We start from the raw sequence: 27,376 nt of genomic DNA on the forward strand, positions 1-27,376 counted from the left end.
CATAGAAAAACACTGGCAATAGAATGGGACAGTTTGGAGGAACCACACGTGAGCCTTACCCAATGACAAGTGTCGGCTAGAGGGGTAATGAAGCCACCCAGCTTTGGCTGTGGAGCAGTGGAGCTGTGTTCTCCAGAGTGATGTAGCTCCATCCAGTACCTTTGGGATGTGCTGGAATGGTGTTTGTGATCAACAACTAATCATCCATCAGTACCTCACCTCATCAATGCTTTTGTGACTGAATGCAATCAAATCCTCACAGCAATGTTCCAACATCTAGTGTAAAGCCTTCCCAGAAACGTAGAGGCAGAACTTCAGCAAGGGGGGTGGGGGTTAATGTTTCACCAGCGCACTATTTCTCAGATGAATGGACAAATTAAGCCAAAAACGAGGATTGTCCAATACAAATGTCTCTTTCCTCTTCTCCTATTGCACAACAGAAATCTTCCTTTGTTAAATACCAATAGGGGTTTCTCTATTACTGCAATCGTTTGGCTTAAGCCTACTAAATTAAAGCGTATTTCAAATAAGCTTGCTTTAAAGTTTGTGCATGAACAAAAGAAACTTGTTGTGTGGACTACATTACATTTAGCAACATCTTTAACATGTTTAAGAAATGCTCATGAGCATGTGATTAAAATGGTTGTGCATATTTTTATCCTTCACACAGACCACAAGATATTTGATAAGGAGCTAAGTCAGCCTGTGGAAATGTTCAGTTTGGTTAATTCTGGACCGTTCATTTTAACACATAGGCTATGCAAGAAGCAAACATGAGGGATACATGAGGGATACATATGTTATCTTTACTTTTGTTTACTCTACAAACACTACATAACAACCCCATCAAACACAGGCTGTGATGTACAGTCTGTAAAAAATTGCACTGTTACCATGATGGTGTAGATATAAGCAGTCTATTGCACTTCCTGTACACTGAGATACATTTAAACTAGACTGTCCTTCCGATTTCCCTGGTGAGTAATTATTACAATATACCAAAAGAAAAACAAACAAAACATACAGGTCAGAACTGTGCCTTAAAATTGCCACCCAAAACACTTTTAATCAGTCACAAGTTCCATCCACCTGCACCTACACTGCAGACCATAGTATTTATAAATTATCTCAGAACAGGATTACTGACCTGGAATCAGACCTCTCATAAGATAACATGATCAGTCTCCAAAATATATTCTAGATTAGCAGTCATATGTGGTTTTCCAGTATCAGATGGCATTCACTATGCCATTTTAGAGCAGGAGTGCTGATCCTTGATCAGAGAGAGAACTAATTCTGGATTTCCCCCCTGCTTTGAGAGTCTTTATGAATTGCACTTCAATGGCCAGGTTGAGGTAAGAGAAATGAGGCCCGTCAGCGAAGCTGAGGATGGACCATCTTATCCGCGGTGGTGATGACAGAGGAATGGTGGTAGCGGTCTCGGAAGGCAAAGTCTGCGTTCTCCTCAGTTAACTGCCTGGTTTCCATGCCAACTGCTGACAAAGATGGTGTCACCACAATCTGGTCCTGAAACTCACGTTTTCCCCTATAAGAGGATAGCTCTATCAGTGACATCCTGGTAAGTACTGGACATTAATATAGGGTCTCAACAAGTATACAATCTCTATAAATAAATAGAGAAATATAATAATATAATAAAATAAATACACTCTTCAGAGAGGGTCCAAAGAGGCAAACGCTCTGTCACTATGTCAAAGGTTTTATCACTCTGATTTGCAGAATTTGCCAGAGGAAGTCTCTCATTGAGCCAAGCCAAAGTATAAAGGCATCAATCAGCAGCAGACACTTTAAGAGCTTCCTGAAGAACAAAAGGGAATCAAACATCTTACATAACCCTATTATCATACTCTACCTGCCCAGGCTGCTTAGAGAGCCCTTTATCCATCGGAAAAAGCTGAAGCGGGCCGCTGCACCTGTCAGAAAAAGAACAAAATGTACTATCAATATCTCCAAATGGGAAAAAAAATTCTAAAGTGCATACAGCGACCTTCATAGGCACTCAGACATTTAAGTGTGAATTTTCCCATGCACTTTGGACCAAAGATCAAAAGATTAAAAGCATAAATATAAGACAAAAATACAGAATGCCACACTGTATTTGTGAGTTTTTGGGCATATGCATTTTCCATTGTGGAACTATATCATTTTATTGTATCCAGCTCCACAATTTGGTGAGAATAAGCAAAACAGTTGACTGAATTGGTGTTTCTAAGTACACATTACAGAGCTATGAATGCGCAGATAACAGAGCTAAGAGTGTGAGTTCTTGGTTTTAACCCTTGTTCCTGTAATTTGGAATCAGCATACATATATGGAACCTCAATATATGTCTGTCAAGGCAAGAAATCTGAACACTTAAAAAAAATGAAAATCACAGAACAACCAACAGGCATTTAACAATCTTTAACATCTCATGAAATATTAGCCTTCTGGTGACTGTCATTGTCATTCTGGGGCATTTTGTTGTAGGCAGACAAGATGCAGATGCATTCTTCTCAAATCATTGTGCAAAGACAGCTTGTGTCAGTTCCAATGGCTGTCGGGCTTTGTTAGCCATGTTGCTGAGTTTATGTCTAGTGGTGTATCTTTCATAACTCTGCAGAAGTCAGAACAGAATGTTGAATAGACGACACCTGCACTAGGTACATTTCAAAATATCTAATTTGCTGACCTGCTTAGACATGTGCAGGGATTCTGACAGACATTTACTTTAAAAATCTGAACCGGGTGCAGTTTTTTCATCTATGACTATTAAATCTTCATGTTTATGTGTAATTACTCCAAAGCCATATGCAAAACATAAGAGCAAAGGCTAATACCAAACCAAAATATGTTCAACACAACTGTTTATGTATAGTAAGTCTAAGCAATTAAAACTACTATCTCAACAATGATGCACACCTAAAAATGTCAATACTGTACTGGTACCTCAAAAGTGTAATGTCTAAATACAACCCTGTTTCCAAAAAAGTTGGGACGCTGTGCAAAATGTAAATAAAAACAGCATACAATGAGGGGAAAATCAGTTAAACCCTATATTTAATTTACAATAGTACAAAGACAACATATCAAATGCTAAAACTGAGATTTTAAATATGCCCATTTTGAATTTGATGCCAGCAACATGTTCCAAAAAAGTTGGGACAGGGCAATAAAAGACTGGTGAAGTTGTGTAATGCTAAAAGAAAACAACCGGTGGAACATCTTACAACTAATTAGGATAACTGGCAACAGGTCAGTAACAAGATTGGGTATAAAAGAGCATCCCAGAGAAGCTGAGTCTTTCAGAAGTAAAGATGAGGAGGGGTTCACCACTCTGTGAAAGACTGCACGGGCAAATAGTGCAACAATTCAAGTGTAATGTTTCTCAATGTAAAATAACAAAGAACTCATCCTCTATGGTACATGATCACATTAAAAGATTCAGAGAATCCAGAGAAATCTCTGTATGTAAGGGACAAGGCTGAAAACCAATATTGTTTGACTGTTATCTTCAGGCCCTCCATGGAAATCACTGCATGGGCTCAGAAACACTTCAGAAAACCACTGTCTGTGAACGCAGTTCATCACTGCATCCACATGCAGTGATGACATCCACTCTACCATGCAAAGGAAAAAACAAATATAAAAAGGATCCAGAAACACCGCCTCCTTCTCTGGGCCTGAGCTCATTTGAGATGGACTGAGTAGAATTGGAAAAGTGTCCTGTGGTCTGATAAACTTTTAATTCCTTTTGGAAATCATGGATGGTGCATCCTCTGGGCTAAAGAGGAGAGGGACCATCTGGCTTGTTATCAGTCACAGTTCAAAAGCCAGTATCCATGATAGTATGGGGGGGCATTAGTGCACATGGCATTGGTGACTTGCACATCTGTGAAGGCGCCATTAATGCTGAACGATATATACAGATTTTGGAGCAACATGTGCTGCCACACAGACAACGTCCTTTTCAGGGAAGGCCTTGACTATTTCAGCAAGACAATGTCAAACTACATTCAGCATGTATTACAACAGCATGGATCTGCAGTAAAAGAGTCTAAACTGACCTGCCTGCAGTCCAGACCTGTCACCATTGACAACATTTGGCGCATTATGAAGTGAAAAATATGACAGAGACCCTGAACTGTTGAGCAGCTGAAATCCTATATCAAACAAGAACAGGAAAACATATCAGTTTCAAAACTAAAGCAGTTGTTCACCTTAGTTCCCAAAAACTTAGAGTGTTGTTAAAAGAAGAGGTGATGCAGCACAGTGGTAAACATGTCCCTGTCCCAGCTTTTTTGGAATGTGTTGCTGACATCAAATTCAAAATGGGCAAATATTTTGCAAGAAACAATACAATTGATCAATTTTAACATTTGATATATTTGTACCATTTTAAATTAAATATGGGGTTTAAGTGATTTGCACATTGTTGCATTCTGTTTTTATGTTCATTTTGCACAGCATCCCAACTTTTTTGGAAACAGGGTGGTAGATAAAATGTATGACCCCAAAATATCCGAAGATAAAACTAGAGCACAGAAGAAAATTTTATTTTGTCTGTGTAGTTTCAAAACATTTACAGTGCAAGTGCAAAATGTAAAAAAGGCTAAATGTTTTTTTTCCCCTCAAAGGTATAAAGATATTCAGAGACACAGTACTGTGGAAAAGTCTCAGGCAGCCACAAAGTTGCTTGAACCTTGTATGTATGTATGTTTTTGCCTGTACAAACATTGTATTACATGCCTGCAAAGAGAATAAATACACACAGTAAAACACAGTAACAATTTCCTGTTTTCAAAAAAGTTAGAAATATGTTGGTTAGATGAATATCTTTAAAACAACACTGACTTCTGGGTGCACTTCAGCCAATGCATAAATTTGTTACATTCCATCAGCAGCACAACTGATTTAATTAAATGAAGGACTCAGATAAACTAGGTAACGGACGGTAACTGTAAATACTTGATTTCCTTGAGGAGAGTCACAATCACAATGTGTTATTTGTTTATTTTTATTTATTCTAATGTTAAGGTTTTTTCAAATCATTTTTTGAAAGACTTTGGGATATTTTGGAATATTTCACTGTATGTCTTCATTAAGTGAAAAATATAGTGACATATATGCAATGAATCAATGAGTCAGTAGCATGATGCAGAAAACTGCCTGCATAATTAGATGCTTTTGCAGGACTGTTGAGTAGTGCACTGGAGAAAACACTTTGGCTTTACAGCTTTGGCTTTGATTCAACATGTACTGGCCCCTGTCTTGCCCCTGTACTTGGCATTCACAGTATGACATGGTGAATATAACTGACTGGAGCACCAATACATACTTTTAAAACTGCTACAGCAGAGCAGACAGGCGTCAAGCCTTAACTCTGGTAACTGCTGGCTCTTCTGCTGTGTAGCTGAGCAGAGTCAGATGAAGCGGTACACTACGTGAGGAGATTATATATCACACAACTGCAGAATCCACCGACAAACTATTCCAAAAATCCCACACAACAGCTGCACGTCAGCGAGAGCCGTGACCAGGACCAAATGCAAAGAGTCTGCCCTTAACAACTGTATCCTCTCATTGCACTATATATTAAAACATGTACTGTGGGATCCAAAGGTCTGAGAACACTAGTGAAAATGCTTCTATTTTGCATTGCTTTCTAATTTATTGCAGTATTTTGGCTTTTTTGTTTTAATGACAGCGTGCACTCAAGCTGGCATGGATGCCACAAGTTTGTGCAAAAGCCTCAGTTGTGTAGATTAAACCCACCTGAGAGTCATCTGACCATTAGTTTCAATGGTAGAGATTAAAAGACTAAAGAAATTAAATTAAAAATATTTTAAAAGTTTAATTCTACATTTTTGTTATTTATTTATTCACCCAAATAGTACCTGCTCTGTGAGGGTCCATGGAGGTCCTGACCACTGAAGAACAGGGTAAAAGGGGGCTAACAAAGTATGCAGAGAAACAGATGGACTACAATCTGTAATTGTAGAACTACAAAGTGCACCTATACAGTAAGTGGAGCTGATAAAATGGACAATGAGTGTAAAAACAAGGAGGTGGTCATAATGTTATGCCTGATCGGTGTGTGTGCACAAAAATGTTTGCAGTCATTTCAAAATAACTACACAAACACACATTTAAACAGTTAATTAATGTTAACAGAAAGCTGATAAACGATTTTGCTGTGGGGTAATTTTCAACAATTGTGGCTGCTTATCAGATTCTCAGCCAAGTAATCCAAACAGTCTCAGACAATTACCTGTTGGCAAACCTGGACTTGCTTTTCCAATGTAGAGGAAAAGGAGGAGCGCAACACTCATATTCACCAAGGCATACACCCACTGGATGACAAACATTATCATAATGGAACACAGAGCCTGCACAAGAGTAAAGATAAAGTGAAAGGCATAAATACAATGTGTTTGAAAATATACAACATTGCATAATTTAGTGAACCAAAACAGGATTCTTTGTTTCCAAACTACTTTTTATGAATGCACTTACACCAATTAATGCAACCCAGTGATTGCAAAACCTGGAATAAAACGAATTTGGGATGGGTCGTATTTCTGATCCTTCCAGCTTTGGTTTTGACTCTGCAAAGAAAATGAACATTTGGAAAACTTAGAGCATGTCCACTGTGCAAACATTTTGCACCATCTGATGAACAAAACATTGGCACTCACCATTTTTGTCTGTTGCCTCCCTTGGTAGCTGATGCAGTTCAATAGGGTCACGAGTAGACTCAGACTCCATAAGCCCTGTCTGGCTGCTGGTCTCATCATCTGGGCCAATGCTTTGTTCAAGCTGCCTCTCATCCTTTCCCTTCTCTAAAGGGGTATTGCTATTCAAGTCCAACCCAAAACTGCTGCTCAGTGTTTCTTTAGCAGGAACTTTTGCCTTCCTGCCCCAGGCCTTGGCTGCAGGATTGGAGGCTTTCTCTTCCTCTGTGCTATCTGTGTTGGGCAGTGGAAATATCTGGTTCATGTCTTTAGTGAACTCCAGCAGCGTGCCATTACTGGGGTTGCTCATGGTACCATTGCTGCCATAACAAGGGTGACTGCTTGTCACTAGCGATTTCCTTGAACTAGGTCTTTCGATCAAAGGTCTTCTCTCCCTGGCTTGTAGCTCGTAGCTCTTGGCCACGCAGAAGTAGGAATAGTCAATGATGCTGTAGGTCAGCATGAAGTTGATGGTGACGATAGGAGCCAGGATGTTGACCTTCCCTATGAAGATGAAGGCCATGGAGATCACGCTTGTCAGACAGATGGCTGCCACTGGAGTCTTATTGGGTCCCTTCTACTGACAGAGGTGGGAGAATGTGAACGCAGTGCATATAAATCAATGCAACTCATTTGACAAGTTTAGAAACTTGATAAAAAATGAAACAACAACACTATGGCTGTCACTAGTTCCGAGGGTAATGCCTTTAAACATGGTAAACTCTACAATTTAACAGAAAATTCAACTAATTTTACAAAATTTCTGCATAATTTGGTAGCAATTAAAAGTAATTCGGAGCATTTTGATGTAAAAAAGTGCATTTTAGAGAAACTTACAGAATATTTAATTTGTTTATAATGGTGGTGATGGGGTCTCAATGTCTACAACGCATATATATCCACTCTGAATGACTTAGTTTACATCTTAACAGGGAACCCTGACTGCCAAGACTCATAGCCAAGTGAAGAAATAAGTACACCCAATCAAAAGTTTTGACATTTTGAACATATTTGGAGATACAGATATCAGGGGTTCATTTAACCAATGTTGACAGATAAAGAGGATCTTTAACAAGTGATACTTAAAAGCAACATTTGTCATTCTTTATATAATTGAAATAAACAGTAATGCAATTTCCTTATGTGTAAAAAGTAAGTACAGCCCTATATATCACCACTTCAAACAGTCAAATTGAAATCAGGTGCACCTGATTAGGTGCTAATGATTGTAACATCATTAGAGAATATCTTGGAGGAACCTGGCTTAAATAAACCTCAGATATCTGGGCTGGTTTGCTCTTTGTTATTGGAGTGTGTGGTATCATAATGCCTAGGCCAAAAGAGCTCTCTAAGGGCTTCAGAAAGAAAGTTGTAGATGCCCGTGAGTCTGGGATGAGGTTTATGAAGATATCCAAAATATTGTCCAGAAGATCATCTACAAGTGGAAAAGATTTAAAAACAATGCTAACATGTCCAGGCAAGGCTGCCCCAGTAAATTTAACCTGAGAGCAACTGTAAAACACTAAAAGTAGTCTCCAAGAACCCCAAAATTTCATCACAGGATCTGCAGGGAGCTCTTGCCACTGCTGATGTAAAGTGCATGTGCATCGACCATTAGAAAAAGACTGCAAAAATTTGATATGGGAAGAGCACCAGAAGGAAGCCTTTGCTTTTGAAAGAGAACATCAGGGCAAGACTAAAGTTTGTTACGAATATCTAGGCAAGGACCAAGACTTCTGGAACATTGTGCTATGGACAGACGAGTCAAAGAGAGTTGTTTGAGCACAGTACCAGAAGCCGTGTTTAGCGATAAACAAAGACTGCATTTGATCATAAGAGCCTCATACCAACTGTTAAGCATGGTGGAGGTTTGGGGCTGCTTTGTTGCCTCAGAGCTTGGCCAACTTGCAATCATATAATCAACTATGAATTCTCTTTCATATCAGAGTGCGCTTGAGGAGAATGTGAGACCATCTGTAAAAAAGACAAAGTTGAAGAAGTGGACCCTCCAACAGGATAATGATCCCAAATGTACAAGTAAATCCACCAAGGAATGGCTTAAAAGGAAGAAATTGAGGGTTATGGAATGGTGTAGTCAAAGCCCAGATCTGAATCCCACTCTGTGAAATGGGCTGTACATGGAAAAAAAATGATCAAATATAGCACAATTGAAAGAATTCTGCATGAAGAAGGAGGCCTAGTAGATGTCTGAAACTGGTTGACAGTTACAGGAAACGCCTACATAAAGATGTTTCTGCCAAAGGGAACAGAACCAGTTACTGAAGCCAGAGATGTACTTACTTTTTCAACAGGCAAAAACGACATATCAGTTTTTTAATAAAAGATTGCAAAGTCAAATTTCCATTGATTTTTGTTCTATTTCATAAGATCTGTCTACACATACTGTTTACCTGAAGATCAAATACTGATATGTCCACATGCCAAAAAAAGAACAAAAACATTTCATGGGGTGTACTTACTTCTTCACGTGACCATATATGCTTTATAACAGTGTATGTCAAATACTATTAAAATGTGATGCATAGGCGGAATAGAAATTTGTTCTCTCCAAAAACATGACAAACAAGCAAAAATCCCTCTACTAGTAGGTTGCCACTGTTGCACTGTGATGATCTCATATGGTTGCACTTCATATGGACTATGGAAAATAAGACAATCAAAAAAATGTTCCTAGGTTACAAATTTTCTCCTAGGTTACATCATGCTCTAGCGAAAGTTGGAAAGGCTGAATGAGATATTTTAGTTCAATCAGATATTTAGCTCGCTGTCCCTTGTTCCATGTATAGAGAGCAACAAAAATGGCTACCTACTTTTAAAGGAATTTTGTCTATTTTTAATAATAAATAGAGTATTTTGCTTAGTTTATGAAACATATTCTGATAGTATTGGACATGTCACCACAATAAGGCTTACATGTCTTAACAGTCAGGGTTCACTTTAATCATTTACTTATGCAGACATTTTAAATAATTAGTGGAATTACCCTTTAAATGTAGATATTTCCTTGTAATGAGACTGTAGTATCAAAAACTGACTTGCCTGCTAAAGCAATTCCTTAGTAGACCTTTAAATGCATTTCAGCTTACAATTAGTATAACCGAGAGACACAAAAACTGTTACTGAAACATCGTACAAATCACATAATAAGAATAGACAGTGCAATTAAACACTGCAAGAGCCTTTTCATTTCCTTTCCACACCCTCCCTCAGTTATCACTCGCTCAATCTGCATGTTGAGTAATCACAGAGCACAAGCATCCAACTAAAACATCCCAGAAAAACATCTCTCCTGCACTCTGACACTAAACGGCCTCTCCTAAAGCCCCTCATTTTCCACCATCTTTCTCTCTCTCTCTCTTCGTCTCTCATTCTCCACCAAAAGTTGCTGTGATCCAGGTCAAGTCGGGGTGATTGCTGCCGTGCCTGAACTCCTGGTGCTGCCTGGCAGGGAGCCAGGTCAACCTGGGCTGGCCCTGGCTTTGCTTCCTGCATTTGTTCTGGGGCTTTGATTCAGGGCAAGATGTCTCAGGCCTGCTTTCAGTCCACACAGAGGGCCCAGACAGAACTGGGGCCAAGGGAAAGGGTGTGCATTGGTTTTTCAAAGCCACAATTGTACAACACTGGCCCTCAATGGTTTTTGAAGGGCACTCTAGTACTCTATAATTAGGAACTCCTCCTTTTTGTGGGCACTATCTGTTCTGCCTCCCCGGACACACTGAAGGGTGGCACTAATTAAGCATGAGGAGCAAATGGTTCATTACGGGCCATAAAATGAGCATGAAAGACCTTGATAAACAAGGGTTTGATTTGCAAAACAAACATGTTGTTTCCTCCCTACGGTGCTGCCAGGATGTTGTCTAAAACATGAGCACAAACCTGTAGCAAGTAGTATTTCTTTCTTGATTTGACCTGAGCTGCAGTGTATTTTTAATACTGAATTTCACTGAAATTTCAGCCTTGAAGCTCAGAAAATATATGCCTTCTAACCCTGTGGGAAGTACAGATGAAGTGTGGGTACCCACCCCTTGTCCCAGGAAAGCCAAAGCAGGGATAACTCTCTCCTGGGCGATGCACTGTAGAACCCTGGGGGCCCCATACAGGCCACCCATGCAAGAGGCCAGGGAGGAGACATAGAGGCCCAGCAGGAACAGGAAACCCACCAAGGAGACCTGGGAAAAAAAACAAACACAGAGGGGAAGAGAGTGCACAGGACTCCGCCCAGTCCAACTATGTTCAGCCAAAGGGTGAAAAAAAGAAAACCTTCACTGAGTTCAAAGTAAATCACAGATAAAAATAATAATGTGACAGTCTCTGATACAAACCCTCCCCCACAAAAAAAATAGATTACTCCTGAATAATCTTTCAGAATTAGACAAATTCAAAAAACTAAAAATAATTTTTATACATGCATGCGGCAGGAACCCGTTCATGATGCAAAGAACCCTTGAATCATGCAAAGTTTACATCTCAACTATTTATTTATACAGATTATTTTTAATCAGTGTAATTCCACTTTAAGCCAGTGTTTGTACCTGATATCACATTGCAGACAGTCATGCTGTCTGTGCTCCTGTTATGCGAGAACCTCCAGCAGGGTGTTCACCCCTGCACTGCAGCCTCCACTATGGAGCAGCTGTGAGGCCTGTGGAGGTCACACCCAGCTGGACCCTATTCTCATCTAGTATTCTCATACCAGCTGCTTTCATGGTATCTACAGCACATGCAGTAACAGCTCAGGCACTGTTATGGCTGAATTTGTTTCATTCTAAAGAATATAATTAAATAAACATGGAGAGCCCAGCAATTGTATTGACATCGACATACAATTAACATCTGATATAGGATACTATACAGTACAGTCTATAAATAATTGGGCAATGACAATTTTTGTTGTTATTGCTCTGCAGTCCCACACACCGGATTTGAGATTTCAGTACAAACTATGAAATTGGGAATAATGTCAATAAATTACATGGAACAATAAGTAATTGGACAAAATATCATTATCTCATGTAAACAGTCATGTTTAGTAAACTCAATGCTAAAGTTTCCTAAGTTTACCAGTTCATTCTTGCTCCATAGCAATGTATCAAATAATTCATTTTGACACCACTGGGATTTCAGCTATGTCTCTGATCAATCTATTAATTTTTCTACCTAATTTGCTGGCATTGACATGGCTTTAGTCCTTCTACTGAAAAAATGCTCTAGATGCAAATGCCACTTCAAGATTTAGTGCTATACTTTTCTTCTCTTGTGCAACAACTCACAGCTGGCCAAGAAATTCCTGAACAGCCAACTGCCCTCATACTTATGCTCCTGAAGGGAGATTGTTAACGCCTCCCTACAGTAGCTATTTTTTTGCCAGTTTTGAAAGAGGCCTCTCAGTTGAACTATGATTAATGTATGATTTACAAAATCAGAAGCTAATTGGATTTTCATCTCTGTAGCTGATCAAGTACATCAACATTTATATAAACGTGTTTTTATTGTGTATTGTGCTATTTTTACTATGGCAGTTGTACATGACTTTTGCTAGTCATTAAACCTGCAGTTCTGTTCCGCTGTCTGTTTAATCTCGGCATGGCTGTCTTTGTGGAGACTACAGAAGGTAGTTCTCACCTCTCCACTTTCATTCATCATTGCTCGCTAGCAGCTCAACACAGAGTCACAACATTTCACACACTGAGAGCAAAGAGTGTCCTAATCAATGTGTTAGCAGAGTAACAGGGAAAATATTTTTTTATTGTATTAATGAAAAAAAAAATGAAGTCAGTTTCCATTCCGCCATGCAGATACCCCTAAATTAAAGCTGAGACTTTACACAAGTCACTGTTCATCTCACATCTACTGTGCTACACAAAGCCAAAAAAACAAGAACTGTTTCATGGCAATGGGACACCATGCATCATGTAATCATGCGTGTGTTTGTTTTCCCCTGCTTCAAAATACATGACTCAGCATTATGCGCTGTACTGAAGAGCAGGGAAACCCCAAAATATGCAGAGTATGCCCTGGATCACCAGCCTGTAATTCCTTCAATGGGTTACAGTCATTCTGTAGGCTGTAACACTATAGAGTGACATCACAGGTGACTCTAGACATTTTACCTTTTCCGCTATTAAGAAATCATAGCGCAGAGCGTCTCTGGTGCAGATGGCTCCCAGCAAGAACACAAAGACGAGATACAGGAACCACCTGCAAAATTCCACAATACAACCCCTATCAGGGTTCTACAAACTGCCCTCATGCATCAACAGTTGCTTAATAAAACAACATATCAAATAGTCTGTGTAACATGGAAGTACTATACTAGCCTATGTTTATCAGTGGTTAGGATACAGGGGCTTTGTCTATAAAATCACATGAAGAAGGCAAAAACTTTTCCTAGATCAGCTGAGAACTCAAATATGTAAACATGATCCTCTGTATAGCTTAAGGAAGAAGTCAGAAAAGGTACATTATAGTTTTTCGAGGGGGTCAGGTACATACGAGGTGAAGATAGCTGCCAAGGTACCCACAGGGATGTTGTGCTCAGGCTTTTGAAGATCTGAGCTCATGTTGAAACCCGCCATCACTCCTACACACCACACAGAGACATCAAACAATGTTTGACACAATACCAGAGCAAGACAATGAAAATCAGACCCATATTTGTCAGTTCCTGGTTTTGATCACTAATACAAATGCCTTTGAAAAGTAATATTTCCAAAGGGAATATCTCTAGAGTCAATGATTCTACGCTTAGAAAATAACTGATTATCTCGTGGACTTGTAAATGGTGACAATTGCAAAGAAGACACAAATGCAGAGACAGCAGAGGAAACCAGGAACTGCTGCTATTTCCTGTGTAATGTGACAGAATCAGTCCCCTTGTATTCTTGAGAATATAAAGGCTAAAACTGACCCAAGATCAGCAATAGTGTGCAATTATTAATAGCAACTGTGAAGACACATTTGGTACATTAATTATAACTGGCTCATAAAATTTAACTGAATATCATCTTGGTATGAAATGACCAGCTCTATTTTATGACCAGTATTCAGTTACTAAGTGCCTATGCCCATGTGCATAAAACAACTTAAGTATTTACCTTAAGTTAAATACTCAAGTTATACATTTAAACCTGTACATTTTAAAAACTGAAGATCTGAAACTTAAACTTAGGATCTGTAACTCAGTTCACTTAAGGTAAAAGGAAAAACTTAGTCAAAATTTAAAATGTTTCATGCAAGTGACTATAGCTTAAACTATTCCACCAATGTTTGTACTGCAGTTCTTTTGAGAAATCAGATTATGATTAAGACTTTAAATTATCAGTAATGTGTTGGTTAATGTACTGAGTAACTTCACTGATTGCATTATGAAGGGAAAGTCACCTGTAGCAGCTGGAAAGAAAACTCCAAACACAGTGAAGAAAGTCTCTCCAGGCGTGTAGTCTGGCAGAGTATTTGTCCCCAAGAGCTCCTCTGAATAGCCAACAAAACCATGCTCTGAAAATACACATTCAGGTCAGAACAATGTCAGTGTTAAACCATGATCACAAATATTTACAATAATTACATCCTGAAACATTAATTGGTGTGTGGTAAAAGTCTGGACTATTGAACAAAATACGGTTACAATGGTGTTTATGTCTGAAAGGTGTGCTGATACATTTAAAATTTTCACAAATATATTTGCAATACAAATTCAGATTGTAAAACTGGAATCTAAGATGTGAATATCAAGGCACAATATTTATGCCTTACTCATATTCTGGGGTTGAACATAAAGATCTTTTGCACCTCAGCACCTGTTTTGGCTGAGGTCAATATACCCAAGTGCAGTCATCATACAAAACATCTTTCTGTGTGAGTTCATGTGATCATTATGGTTATAACAGACAGCACTTTATCACAAAGTGGTACCTTTAAATCCTTTAAACACTGAAGTAAACGTGAATGTTCGCTTAGGCTCTTCATACATCTTTGTTTATTGTATAAAATATGTCTGTACAGCTGAAGTTGCACTCCTCTGACCACATAGGCAGGGCCCTGAATGTCTGTGTCTGTGGCTGACCATCCAAGGGCCTTATGTAAGTGTCCGGGGGGTTGGGGGTGTAGAAGCCACTGCCAAGATGCGTGCAAGAACAGGGCCGAGCCCAACATTTAGAAACAAGTGCCAAGTTCAATAGGCCGGCACTGTGGACATGACAGAGTGAATATTGGACTGAAGTTTAGGCGTGTTCACAGGCCACGAACAGGCCCTTAGGAACTTTTGCACCAGCAGTGGTGGGAGACAGAACCACTTTTGTGGCTAGCAGACAACATCAGTGTGTCCACAATGAATGATGATATGAAACCTACAATGAAGTCTAGAATTCATATCATATCTCTGTGTCATACTCTGCTACTCTGCTAACAGGTATTGTGCAACACACTAAATAAAATTGGCTACATAGGCTGAGGCTCACACTTTAGAAGAAAAAGAGTGGGTTCTTCAAGGGTTCTTTAGTGCGATGGTTATATTCAGAGGTCCCAAAAAGTATTTGGACTTTTGCGCCATCCTTAAAATTATACAAAAGCTAAGTGTGTTAGGAAACAAAATGTCAAACCAAATGATGTTTATTTTAAACAGACCATTTCCAAACTGTAATTTTCATTTTGGCAGAGCATTCTTTTAAAAGGCACCTGGTGTGTTTCTGATTGTTATCATTTAAACACTTTCTTAGCAGACTTCTGGTTTGTACACTTCTGAGTTTATGACCCCATCAGTGAACAGAAGCTTACCAACAACACTAAGAAAACAGCCGCAGTGCTTTACAGTACCCTAAGTGCAGTCTGGTTGGAAGTCTTCTCCAGGCTTTCTCCACACAAAGAGTCTACTGTTAGTTTGAAGTTGTGCTAAAAGTATTTTTTTTTGAAACACAGTCAGGTCCAGAAATATCTGTACTTTGCCAAAGTTGCTGTTATGTTAGCTGTCTACCACAGCATATTTGATATAATACAATGAATATGCACTCAGAGTGTAGACTTAAATCAGATGAATGGTGTAGGAATTACAAACATTTTCATACATAGCGCCCCCCACACACACATTTTTAGGGGCTCAAAAGTAAACAAAAATAAAAAGTGTTACTTTCAATACTTGGTTGCAAATCCTTTGCAGTCAATGACTGCCTGAAGTCTGGAACCTACAGACATCACGCTGTGTTTCTTCTCTGGTGATGCTCTGCCAGGCCTTTACTACAGCCGTCTTCAGTTCCTGACGTTTTACCTTTCTGTTTTGTCTTCAGAAAGTGAAAAGCATGCTTGATTAGGCTGAGGTCCGGTGACTGACTTGGCCATTGCAGAACATTCCACTTCTTTGCCTTAAAAAGTCTTCAGCTGCTTTCACGATATGCTTCGGGTAATTGTTCATCTGCACTGTGAAGGGCAATCCTATGAGTTTGGAAGCATTTGGCTGAATCTGATAATATAGCCCTATACAGTTTAGAATTCATCCTGCTGCTTTTGTCAGCAGTTACATCAATAAATACAAGAGAACCAACTCCGCTGACAGCCATACATGCCCACACCATAACTCTACCTCCACCATGCTTGACAAATGAGGTGGTATGCTGTGAATAATGAGCATTTCCTTCCCTCCCCCATACTCTCACTTCTCATCACTCTGGTACAAGTTAATCTCATAAGTCTCCAAACTGTACAGGCTTTATTTTGGGAATGTATTTGTAGTTTATTTGGCCACACCTAATATTTTTACTCTCTGTTTAATGGGTTTTTGTTTTGATTTTTCAGCCTAATGATGGTTTGCTTCACCGGCAGTGACAGCTCTTTGGACTTCATATTAAAAGGTAACAGCAACAGATTCAAAATCCACACTTCAAATCAATTAAAGTTTACCAACGGCTAAATGGTTCAGGTGTCAAAATACTTTTTGGGGCCACTGTATACAGAACCATGACAACCCAAAGAGGCCGTTCTTTGCATCTTTGAATGGTTCTCCATGATAGAAAACTTATCAAAAATGACTCTAGTACTAAAAATGGTTCTGCTATTGTTCCAACTCAAAGAACGCTTCATGCCAAGAATGCAAAACTACACAGCAAATTATCATCAGATGTGTGTGTGCGCAAAAGGAGCAGTGGAGAACAGTAAGACAATGAAGAAGATGAGCTTGAAGTTGCTGAACTGGAGCGGAATGGTTTATATGGACGAGTTCAGTCTTGAGAAGCTTCACCTGTGTAGGCTATGCACTCTCACGCAGACAGCGAGAGAGAGCTCGGCAATGCGAGAGCGTGAACCATTTCCCTCTCGGTTATCTTGTGATGGGAAAGAATGCGTTCTCTTGGATTAATGACATGTTTTTCCAAAAGGAAGTCACCACCCTTTCAGAAACCATGCCTGTTCCTAGGCTTCCAAGTCACAGCTCTTAGTAGGAGGGAGAGAGGAGGGAGTGAGAAAAAGAAAGCGACAGAAAGAAAATCGAGAGAAGGACAGAGGGAGTGAAAGACAGAAAGACAGAGAGTTCATGGTCCAGCCCTGTAGTTGTGGTCGCAGTACTTCTGCACTCTTTATGCTGCAGTCACATCCAGCCACCACTTGCAAATACGAAAACAAAACACTGCATTCTTGGACCTTATTTCTCTACAGTCCAGTCCATTTTTATTCAAGATACCACTTCTCTGGTTGTTGTTTTTCCAAACAGTTTCAACAGTCACAATACTACACTATTATGTTGCACAGCTGCTGTGGAGCAAATGAACACTACAGAAAAAGTTGATGGTAAAGAGAAACAGAGTGACGTATCAGTGTCTGTTCTTACAAGAAAAGCTCACCAGTCTTTCTAAGAGGAGTTACTAACATGAGTAAGCTCCTTCATCAAGGAAATCATTGTGTAAATTGCAAAACAACATAACATACATGTGAAGAGTACATGTACTGTAAATATGTAAAATATATATGTATGTGTTATATTCATTTTTAATTGTTTAACTACAAGACTATCAATATAAGAACATTTAATATATTCTTGTAATGATATTTTCATAATTAAAGTAGTTAATATGTAGGTATTTGCAAAAAAATTGGTTCACATGTCCATAAACCTGTTTCATAATGTAAGACACCATAACTCAGCACATGCATACATGAAACAAAATCTACACTGAGAGTTTGAAGTGATGAGATCAAATACGCTAAACGACAGATACAACAAAGTGGCCATGATCTAAGATATATAGTACTGTCAGAGACCACCCTTCATTTATTTAATTTACACTCAAAATGGCCATTAAGTTATTCATATTTAGGAGATATTTCTGAGGAGATTAGATACAAGATATTCTAATTGCATTAAGAATGGGAAGTACAAAGAAAAATTAATTACAGGAGTTTCAAAAACTTGAGTCCAGGAAATCACAGAAAGACATAAAGATAGTGAATGAGACTTCTAACAACCATGCAAGACCTGGCAGACCACCAAAAATGTCACCATCAGATAAACAGGACTTAAAGCTTTCATTAGCTTTCATCTTTGAGAGAGGGGAGAAAATCAAGCTCTACTCTTCCATCAGATCTGAAAAATATCTACTGGTGTTTTTGTCTGTCCTTCCACTGTGAGAAGACAACACTATGAGTTTGAAAGCATGTGCAGCTGCCAAGAAGCCAATAATAAGAAAAGGAATTAAGATGAAAACAAAAAACCAGCTGGTGTTCTCAGAACAATTGTCTGACCACACCAGAGTCCAGACCTCAACATCACTGAATGTGTTTGGGTTCACTTGGATTGCGAGAAGCGAAAAATGCAACCAATGTCTAAGACCAAACTTCGGGGGTGTGGCAAAAAAATATCTCTACAAATTTCTTTGAAAAACTGAAAGCCTCCCAAAAATGAACAGAAGCTGTAATTAAGGAAAAGAGTGGACGCTTTACATACTGGAAAATGTGATATTATATTTAGTTGTTGAGACTTCTGTGTAATTTTAAGTCAAATAAAAATTTTCTGTTGATGCTGAACAATGAATAACTTGCACTCAAGGTCCATTTTAACAAAAAAATACTTTGCACAGTACTGTGCATTTCCATATGATTACATTAAGCGAGAGGAAAACACACACACATCCATCAAATCACATTCACTCATTATACCCATTTCTCCCACAGTACATGCACGCACACACGCTCGCACACAGACACACACGCTCGCACACAGACACACATGCGCACACACACACATGCACACACACACACACATGCGCAAAGTAGATGTGTTAATACAACCCTCTCTGACATCTTTGGAAGGCAGACTTCATATATAGCTATTTATAGTGGGCGCCCTTCTCATCTGAAGTTGCGGACCAGGAAGTGATGATGTGGAGGCTTCAAGCAAAGTGCTCCGATCTACTTCCTGCCTGTTCTTTTGTCCCAGGCCAAATATGTGGGTGAGCCCAGTTAACACCCTAAACCCAAAACCATGAGCGCATACAAGTTTCCTGTCCAATCTGGGATGCTGCAACTGAAGGTCTTGCACATCTTATTGCAGAACATTTTATCCTAAGAGCAGATTTATCAATGAGATATAATCAAAAAGCAGTTTGACTATAACCTTGCTTTTGACTCTTTGAAATAAATCTACCATTTAACACACTGGACAGAAATTACTGTCAGTCATAAAATGTGTTAATACACCCCGTTTAAAAACTCTTTTGAAGAATAAGTCCTTCTAAGTCTGTGTCTTTCACTGAGGTCAATAATAGGCTCATTGACTGCACTGTGGGACTTGTTATATGTTAAATGGAAGTACAGGAGGGAGAAATAAAAGAATAAGATAAAATGAAAAGTACAGTTTTAAATCATCAACTTACAAAAAACAAAAACACCCTGGAACAACGCAGAAAGTGTGAGAGCATATTATACCCCCCCACACACACACACCCACCCCACCCATTTTGGCCTCCAGAACAAGTGTGCTCATTGCAATGGTATGAAATCGAGAGGAAATCTCAGGAGGATATCGCTCATAACTTCCTCATGTTTTCCAGCCATAACATTTTAAGAATGATTCAACACAAGTGAGGCTGTAAGTTGATAAGTGCAGGTAGCAGGGTAAGCAGTTTACACAGAGACTTTCTACCCTCCCCCTTTACTGAATTACTGTCCCAGAGATTTTAACAGGCTGAAGATTAATTTCCACAGTTTTAGGGCCACCTAGCACATATGAGAGAGATCTAGCCTCTCTGTAGAAAGTTATTCAGTTGTGTCCATGCCAGTGAGCCGGCCTTGACTGTCTGATTAACACCGTTATCGAATTGTAAACACATGTGCGTGGCAGCCCTCTTTTCCTGCCACAGGCAGGTAAGCCGCCCATGTGGCGCCCACCGAGGGCCATGGAACCCGCTGGCACCATGCCAGCAGTGATATCACTCCACTACCACGAGCCCTAATTGGAAAAACCTGGACAAACCAGGAACTTCCATTTCCCATACCAACCCAAACTACGAACCTGGACTCAGGCCCAGATCCTAAAGGAGTTAACCAGATGCGTGGGACATACGTATGAGAGCAACAGCAGCAACAGTAGCCAAAGGGATAATGTTTCACATTCATAGGATTTCAGTACTGCTTTAAATCCCCTCTTGTCATTTTGAAATCCTACTGTTCAGCTCACAGAGGGAGAGAGGGAGAGAGAGAGCAAGAGGGAGAGAGAGAGAGCGAGAGGGAGAGAGAGAGAGAGCGAGAGGGAGAGAGAGAGAGAAACAGAGGCAGAAAGAATCATCTTTATGGAAGTCTTTTCTCCACTTTGGACAGGAAATCAGTAATCAGTAGAACAGGAAGAACTGGGATGGACTTCCTGAAGAGCCAGTGTGAAAGTACAGACTGGCCACGTCCGTTAGAGCTCAGCCCCTTCCTTCGACACACAACAGCACACAAGACTCCTGAGTAAACATAACACAGGACGCAGGGTGGTCTTTCAAGTCTAAACCCAGTCCCTTTACTTACTAGCAATATCATAGTTTTATAGCATTCAGCATACTTCATTAAAGGTGAATTCCACAAATGTTTAAAAATTCTTATTGACTTGGATTTCTTTACAGTGGTGGCAACAGGAGCCAAGAGTTGTGATTTTTACAACACGGATATAGGCATTTCATTTATGAAATACATACATCTAAAATGAGTAGCAAAGCTACATGTGTTTTCTGAGTTTTTATATGTAGTGTTGATAATGTTAACAGTGGTAAAAAAAATAGATTGACATTGGGTACTGTTTTGCTGTACAACACCCTGCATGTAATCCTCCATCATGCATGCATTTAAAAACATTTTCTCAAAACTATCATAAAACAATGTTTCAGGCATCCGGTAACAAATTTGTAACCATTTCATGTAATAACTTTCTGTAAGAGAGCTTTAAGAAACATTAAACTCTGCAGATGTCTGGTTACTATCACCACCACTGTGAACCAGTCTGACTCTAAATTTCTCTAGAACAGAGCATTTCACAACAACATACAACATACTGAATGACTTTGCTTACATCTTAATTATAGAGAAATTTTAAGAAGGACTTGAGGAATTCCCCTTTGAGATGGCTAATTAAAAACTGGCTTGTAAATGTCTTACACATTAAAGATATACACATTCTATTTGCATTTTTTCTTGAGTGGTAAAGGAAATAAAATCAGTAAAATAATGTTGGAATATCTGAAATTTGGAAAATAATAGCATTTGTCAAATTCCAAGTAAAATCTAAACTTGAGCAGTCTGTCAGTGTCTATTTTACACAAGTTACTTTAAGCACAAGGTAACTTTTAACAATCAAATAATAAAACGATAAAATAAACAATCAAGTAATAAAAAGCAATTAGTTTAGATACTGCAATGCCTGAGTGAGCCATAAAGATGCTTCTGTACACTTCAGAAACTATCCTGCTGCCATAAGTAGTCACATCCTTTAAAAAACACTGGCAGCCATGTATGCCCATATCAGTACGTTACATGGGTCAAGCATTATACTCCGGATTCTGAGAGTTTCCATTTTTCTCCTTCAATTCAATCATTGTTCATTCAATCATTTGGTCTTCATTGCATCTTTCCATTAATACTCTACAAGCTTTTTTATGTACTTATGCAAAAATCAACCTGGGCTTTCTGTTCTACAGGCTTATCTGTGATCTGCATCTTTCAGTAAACCCTATGAGGTCATGCTGGTGACATATTCTTCTCTTTACAATGATCTCTACATCCCAGAGATGTGCTGAACAGCTGGTTTTTAAAAAAACAGATACAGATCTTTGCAATTGCCAAGCTATTTTTGCTTCACAACAAAACATCAAACAACTGATTTTGATTTGGGCTGGGAAATATATCACCTATACCAATCAACCATATTTTCATGACATTGCTTTTTGGTTTTAGCAATATTCTTAGAAATATATTTGATGGCTAATGAGCATTACAGTATAATGGCCATAAAACAGAAGCGTTCCTTCTGCCAAGTGGCTTGTTTTTAGATTTTAAATTTTATCAAAATGTTACATTTTATTTACTGCACATTATTCATGGTATCCAGGGCCGGACAGTTGCCTGCAACATATATCATTTGCTATGTGCTTCAGATTGCTTTGAAAGAACATTTAAAAATCCATACATTTTTTTTATGAGCAAGTTTTCTTTCTGTCAGTGTGGTTTGTGACTAGTTATTATGGAAAATACTGTGTAAAGTTTCCTTTGCTGTAAAATTAAAAGAATGAAACAGTGAACAAAATCAACAAATCAGCAAACCTTTAGTAAACTTTATTAATTCAATCCTAATTATGATCTGATATGATAATATTGTGATTTAATTGTATCAATATTGCCCAGAACTAATTCTGATCCACCTAATGTTTTAGCTCCGTTTCTAATTTTTTTTTGTGATTTATCAGCCTGGTGAAGACCTGCTTTGATGGCTCTGACATGCTTTTGATTCTCATATTGAGAGACAACAGCAACAGACTTCAAATGAAAACACAACTTCTAGAATCATCTCCAGACCTTTTGTTAGCTTGTGCATTAACCATTAATGCAATGACAAATAGCTAGCCAAGAGATAACTGGATAGCCAACTGTCCTATTACTTACTTATAGTGCCCTTAATGGGAAGACTGTGAACAAAATTGGCTGCAATTCCTGCAGAGCTTACCGGACAGGAACATACATAGTCTAAATATGTAAGGACATCACTTTGAAAGAAATTTCAAATGGAATAATTCTACTTTTTCTATTGACAAGAATGAAGTTAAAAAAGAATGTAAAGGAATGTCCTAGCAATACCACACTGACACCTACTGGACAACTCAGTGAAAGAAACAGAGCTCAGACAATTTACAACCAAAATACAAGGAAGCAGGATTCAAGTGAGTACCTAAAATAGAAAAAGGCCATTTCCATTTGTGCTGGTAAATCCTTATAATCTCTAATCTTTTATACTGTGATTATAATCTCTAGACCAATTCAATCAAAATCTGTATTCATTTACAAAAAAATCTGTAAGTAAAATATATCTATGTGAACTGATCAAGTTCTGGCTTCATGACATCAGGTTAAAAAACAAATGCCACACTCTCCATTTCTCATCACATAACCTTGAACAAGCAGCCTATGGAGATCAAAATGAACTCCTGTATCACTGATGGCCAATAAAACAAAACCTACTAAATGTGCTTCAATACGACTTCAAAGATCTGAGAAACAAATTAATTTAGTGTTCTGCTAAGCTTTTGACCACATACCTGGATCCAAATGGCTGAAGGTTCCAATGACAAAGTCCAGAGTGGACACTGCCAGGATGGCCAGCAAGATCAGCTGCAGTCGGACAATCCATTTCACGCCAGCCAGGTTGATCCCCAGCAAGGCCAGCAGGACGGCCACGGAGATCCCTCTGACAGCCCACACGCTTTGCACAGTCAGCACGTCAGCTATGGACTCAGCAAAGCCTGTGATGTACATGGCTCCAGCCACACACTGAGAGCGAGCAAAGACAAAGATCATGCCGAGTTAACAGCGGATACTTTTGCTCATGGATGACAATGAGTGATGTGCATCTTCTCACCTGTCCAAACACATAGAGGAGCCCTACAGTGCCTCCAACTCTTCCTCCGAGAACCGTGGAGATCATTGCATAAACGCCCCCACTGCCAACACTGCAGCGCTCACAAACCCCAATACCTGACATGACTGTCACCAGGGCAACCTGGACCACCAGTGACACAAGAAGCATTCCCAGTAACACCCCAGTGTTTCCCTAAGAACGAAAGTAAGTAAGTAATTAATTAATTAATTAATTAGTTAATTAATTAATTAATTAATTAATTAATTAATTAATTAATTAATTGGTGCATTACAAACAGATTCCATTCATGTCAAAATTTACAAAATTGCCATTTTGCCTACTTGTACCAGGAATATGAAACAGGCAGACCAATCCAGCTACCCAAGTTTATTGTAACTGACTACAGTAAAAAAAAATATTTAATAAGTGTCTCCCTAAAGCATTTATCGGATACACAGCATATTTGCAGTATGCAAATGGAAGCCCTGCAGCCGTGCACCCCTTTACCAAATGAGGAAAACTAGTGTCTGTTACTTACCACAAGCCAACCAGTGCGAAGAAAGAGCACAACTCCAAAAATGTTGATCATGCATGTGGTGAAGACACCATCCCAGGTGCCAAAGAGCACAGGCTCCCACACAAACAGCTTCACCTTCCACCATGGCTGAGCATGCATCTGAGAGCCCTGCTTGAAAATACAGAGGCACAGACCCAGTGTTTATGACCAGCGATTAAGCAACAGATTTCATACCTAAAGCTAAAAACAAATATTAACTACTAGTCTTCAGCAATTATCATTTTCTCTAAAGAAAAATAACAAAGGAAGAAAACTACCTGGGCATTCTCATGAAATAACTCTTGAACGTGTGTACTCATGTTGCCTCCTGTCCAAGACCTCAACAATATGACATCATCCTCATGAGAAAGACTGAGGGGTCCAGGTGGATGCCTGGGTGTTTCACTGGCTGTGTGCACAGAGAAAGAAAATGTCACCCAAAAGTGCTCTGTCGACACATAACCTACATAATTTATATTCAATTTAAGTCTGTTTTATTTGCATTGAGCTTTTAAACACAAGCATCGTTCCAAAGCAGCTTTACAGAAATTCGGGTCCAGACCCCTAACGGGCAAGAGCAACAACGGCAGGAAAAACTCCCTAGAGAACATGAGGAAGAAACTCTGAGAGGAACCAAGACTCAGAATATGAACCCATATGACACACTGCATAGTGGACTTAGGATACAAGTTAGGGGCGAAGGATATGGCACAATATAATACTATGATGCTTCAAGACATGACACACAATATGCATCACAAAAGTTTTTTCTGAGGTTTAATAAGTTGCTTCAGACAAAAAAGAACCAGCAGTGCCACATTAAAAATATAATGATTTGTATTTAATATTTCACATACTGTCCTGCAGTACATCAAAATAAACTGGACTAATTAATCTTTGTAATGAATCATGCAGTCATTCAGTGTCTTCTTCAAGTACTTATGTTATCCACAACATGCTCAGAAAAGCATACTGTGACAAATTGTGACGTAATATTTGTCACTCTAATGATGAATATTCATTTTGCCCACCCCTAACACAAGTACTACAGATTTAACAGAGCCACTGGGGTGATTTCACACTGTTCAGACATTTCAGTGAATCTCAACTCAAACCATGTAATTTAAAGACTATGTTTACTACGGATAAAGAAAATACTGACATGATTTTCAGTAAAAGCTGCCAACTGTTAATGAGTTACGTATTTAAACTATTAATTAACCAAAGGAGAACATATTCTACATCACCACAGCATTTGCAAAGCCCGGCTTTACGAACAGCACATTTAATTTAATAAATTGTATCACTGTAAAACGTTTCACTTCACAAGTAAACTATGAGGTGGAAGAAATGACAAAGTTTTACCAGGTTTGTCAACAGCGGTCGTTTCCTTTGATAGAGCGTTGATATATTAGAACTTCTCAGCAAACTGGCCACATTTAAGTCTAAGTTCAGCTGATAAATTATATATAAGAAATACCTTTAAATCCAGGCCTCCATGAAGCCAAGAGCCGCTCTCTGTCTCTCTCTCTCTTTCTCGCCACTGGCTCCCGGATGCGCGAGGCGTGTGCGGGCGCGCGCGTCACTCGAGCAGGTGCGCACGTGACCGAAGGTAAAGAGGCAGGTAGAGGAAAGAACCTCAAACCTGTTAATCCTCTTGGGCAAAACTAACATATGAAAAAGTAGAAATAAACACATGTTTAAAATACTAGTCACTTTACACCAATGTTTTATTTAATAAAACACTAACAGCTTTCACCAGTTAGTCTAACTGGAGTTTATTCTCTAGATGCTTAAGTCAAATCCAAAAAAAGTTGTCCTTGGGGACTGTTTTGCCTTAGAACACCCTTCATGTATCCCTCCACCATGAATAGATTGAACTACGTTTTAGACCAAAAATGTATCACAAAACTCAAACAATATGTCAGACAGCAGGCAGGAATTCATCACCATTTCATGTAATAACTTTCTACGAGGGAGCTTTAAGAGGCATTTAACTCCTCAGACGTCTGCGAACAATTCTGACTTTTCTCTTGAACAGAGCAAACTACTCTGAATGACTTTGCTGACCTGTTAACCATTTAATGATGCAGAAATTCTGAAAAGTCGGTGGAGTTCTCCTTTAACATAACCTGCAGAGTGTAAGTAAATTATTCAATAACACCACTCACTAAATATAAACGACTTATCTCGTTTATTTAGTACATTTTCGTACAGTGGACTATTATTTGTCAAGACATAAGTCAACACTGCCTTACCGGTTGTCCAGCTTCTGAAGACGTTTATCCATATTATGACAGAAAATAGATTTGTAATTCACACTGTTTAAAAAAAATACCGAGTACCTTTTACCACTTCAGTTACAAACTGGTTTTAGTTTCAGTGCTGGCCTCATTAACCTTGGGCAGGGCCTTCACTCTCTGAATATCCTAATGCTACGTGTGCGTTAGCGGGACGCCATTAAACAAATGTTTTGTAAAGGTGTGTTCACAAGCATAGCACGACATGGCTAAGCTCTTTGGGACTGTTAGCTTTGGGCTGTTTTTACACCACAGCGAGAATTACTGACGACCATGAGCGTCTGTGCTGTGATAACACACAGAGACCTGTAAGAACGCTGTTAACAGATTATGTACCACGATTTAGCACTAACAGACTGACTGTGTCTCCGTACAAATAATATTTAAATATTCTCTGAGGACAAAACGTCACCCACCAACAACATATCCTTGAGATGGTGGCCGCTTTCACGAATATTTAGCTCAGGGAGCTAAAATGGGTCTGGTAGAGTTATCTGCATTCACTTAATAATAAGAAATAGCATTTATCAATATGGACATTTCTCTGCTGAGCGCATTATGTGTACACATTGGTGTTCAGGCAAATAAGTCGACAGAAGGAAAGCCTCTATTGACACTGTCTATTGACATATGGCAGCCATAAATGGAGCCTAACAATACTTTCAAACTAAACATGACAACAAAA

The 27,376-nt window shown here is 39.0% G+C and overlaps 1 protein-coding gene across 3 annotated transcripts; it reads right to left on the bottom strand.

Moving 5' to 3' along the window:
* Positions 1–785: 785 nt before the first annotated feature.
* On the bottom strand, positions 786–27,165 carry slc12a8 (solute carrier family 12 member 8). 3 transcript variants are annotated; one of them, XM_036569016.1, is made up of 15 exons: positions 26,650–27,165; positions 25,872–26,058; positions 24,670–24,800; positions 24,374–24,520; positions 23,836–24,027; positions 23,516–23,747; positions 14,136–14,249; positions 13,248–13,335; positions 12,866–12,953; positions 10,778–10,924; positions 6,699–7,311; positions 6,517–6,608; positions 6,272–6,389; positions 1,874–1,934; positions 786–1,546 (listed from the first exon to the last, which is right to left on the bottom strand). In XM_036569016.1, exons 3-15 carry the CDS (start codon positions 24,709–24,711, stop codon positions 1,375–1,377), a joined length of 2,106 nt encoding a protein of 701 aa, XP_036424909.1. In that variant the 5' UTR covers positions 24,712–24,800; positions 25,872–26,058; positions 26,650–27,165; the 3' UTR covers positions 786–1,374. The 3 variants fall into 3 exon arrangements, with proteins under 3 accessions (XP_036424909.1, XP_036424892.1, XP_036424901.1); XM_036568999.1 differs by having other exon boundaries at positions 24,374–24,523; XM_036569008.1 differs by lacking the exons at positions 25,872–26,058; positions 26,650–27,165 and adding an exon at positions 25,757–25,865 and having other exon boundaries at positions 24,374–24,523.
* Between the last annotated feature and the right edge of the window lie 211 nt (positions 27,166–27,376).

The sequence above is a fragment of the Colossoma macropomum genome, unplaced genomic scaffold, assembly GCF_904425465.1.
Source record: "Colossoma macropomum unplaced genomic scaffold, Colossoma_macropomum, whole genome shotgun sequence".
NCBI classification, from domain to species: Eukaryota; Metazoa; Chordata; class Actinopteri; order Characiformes; family Serrasalmidae; genus Colossoma; species Colossoma macropomum.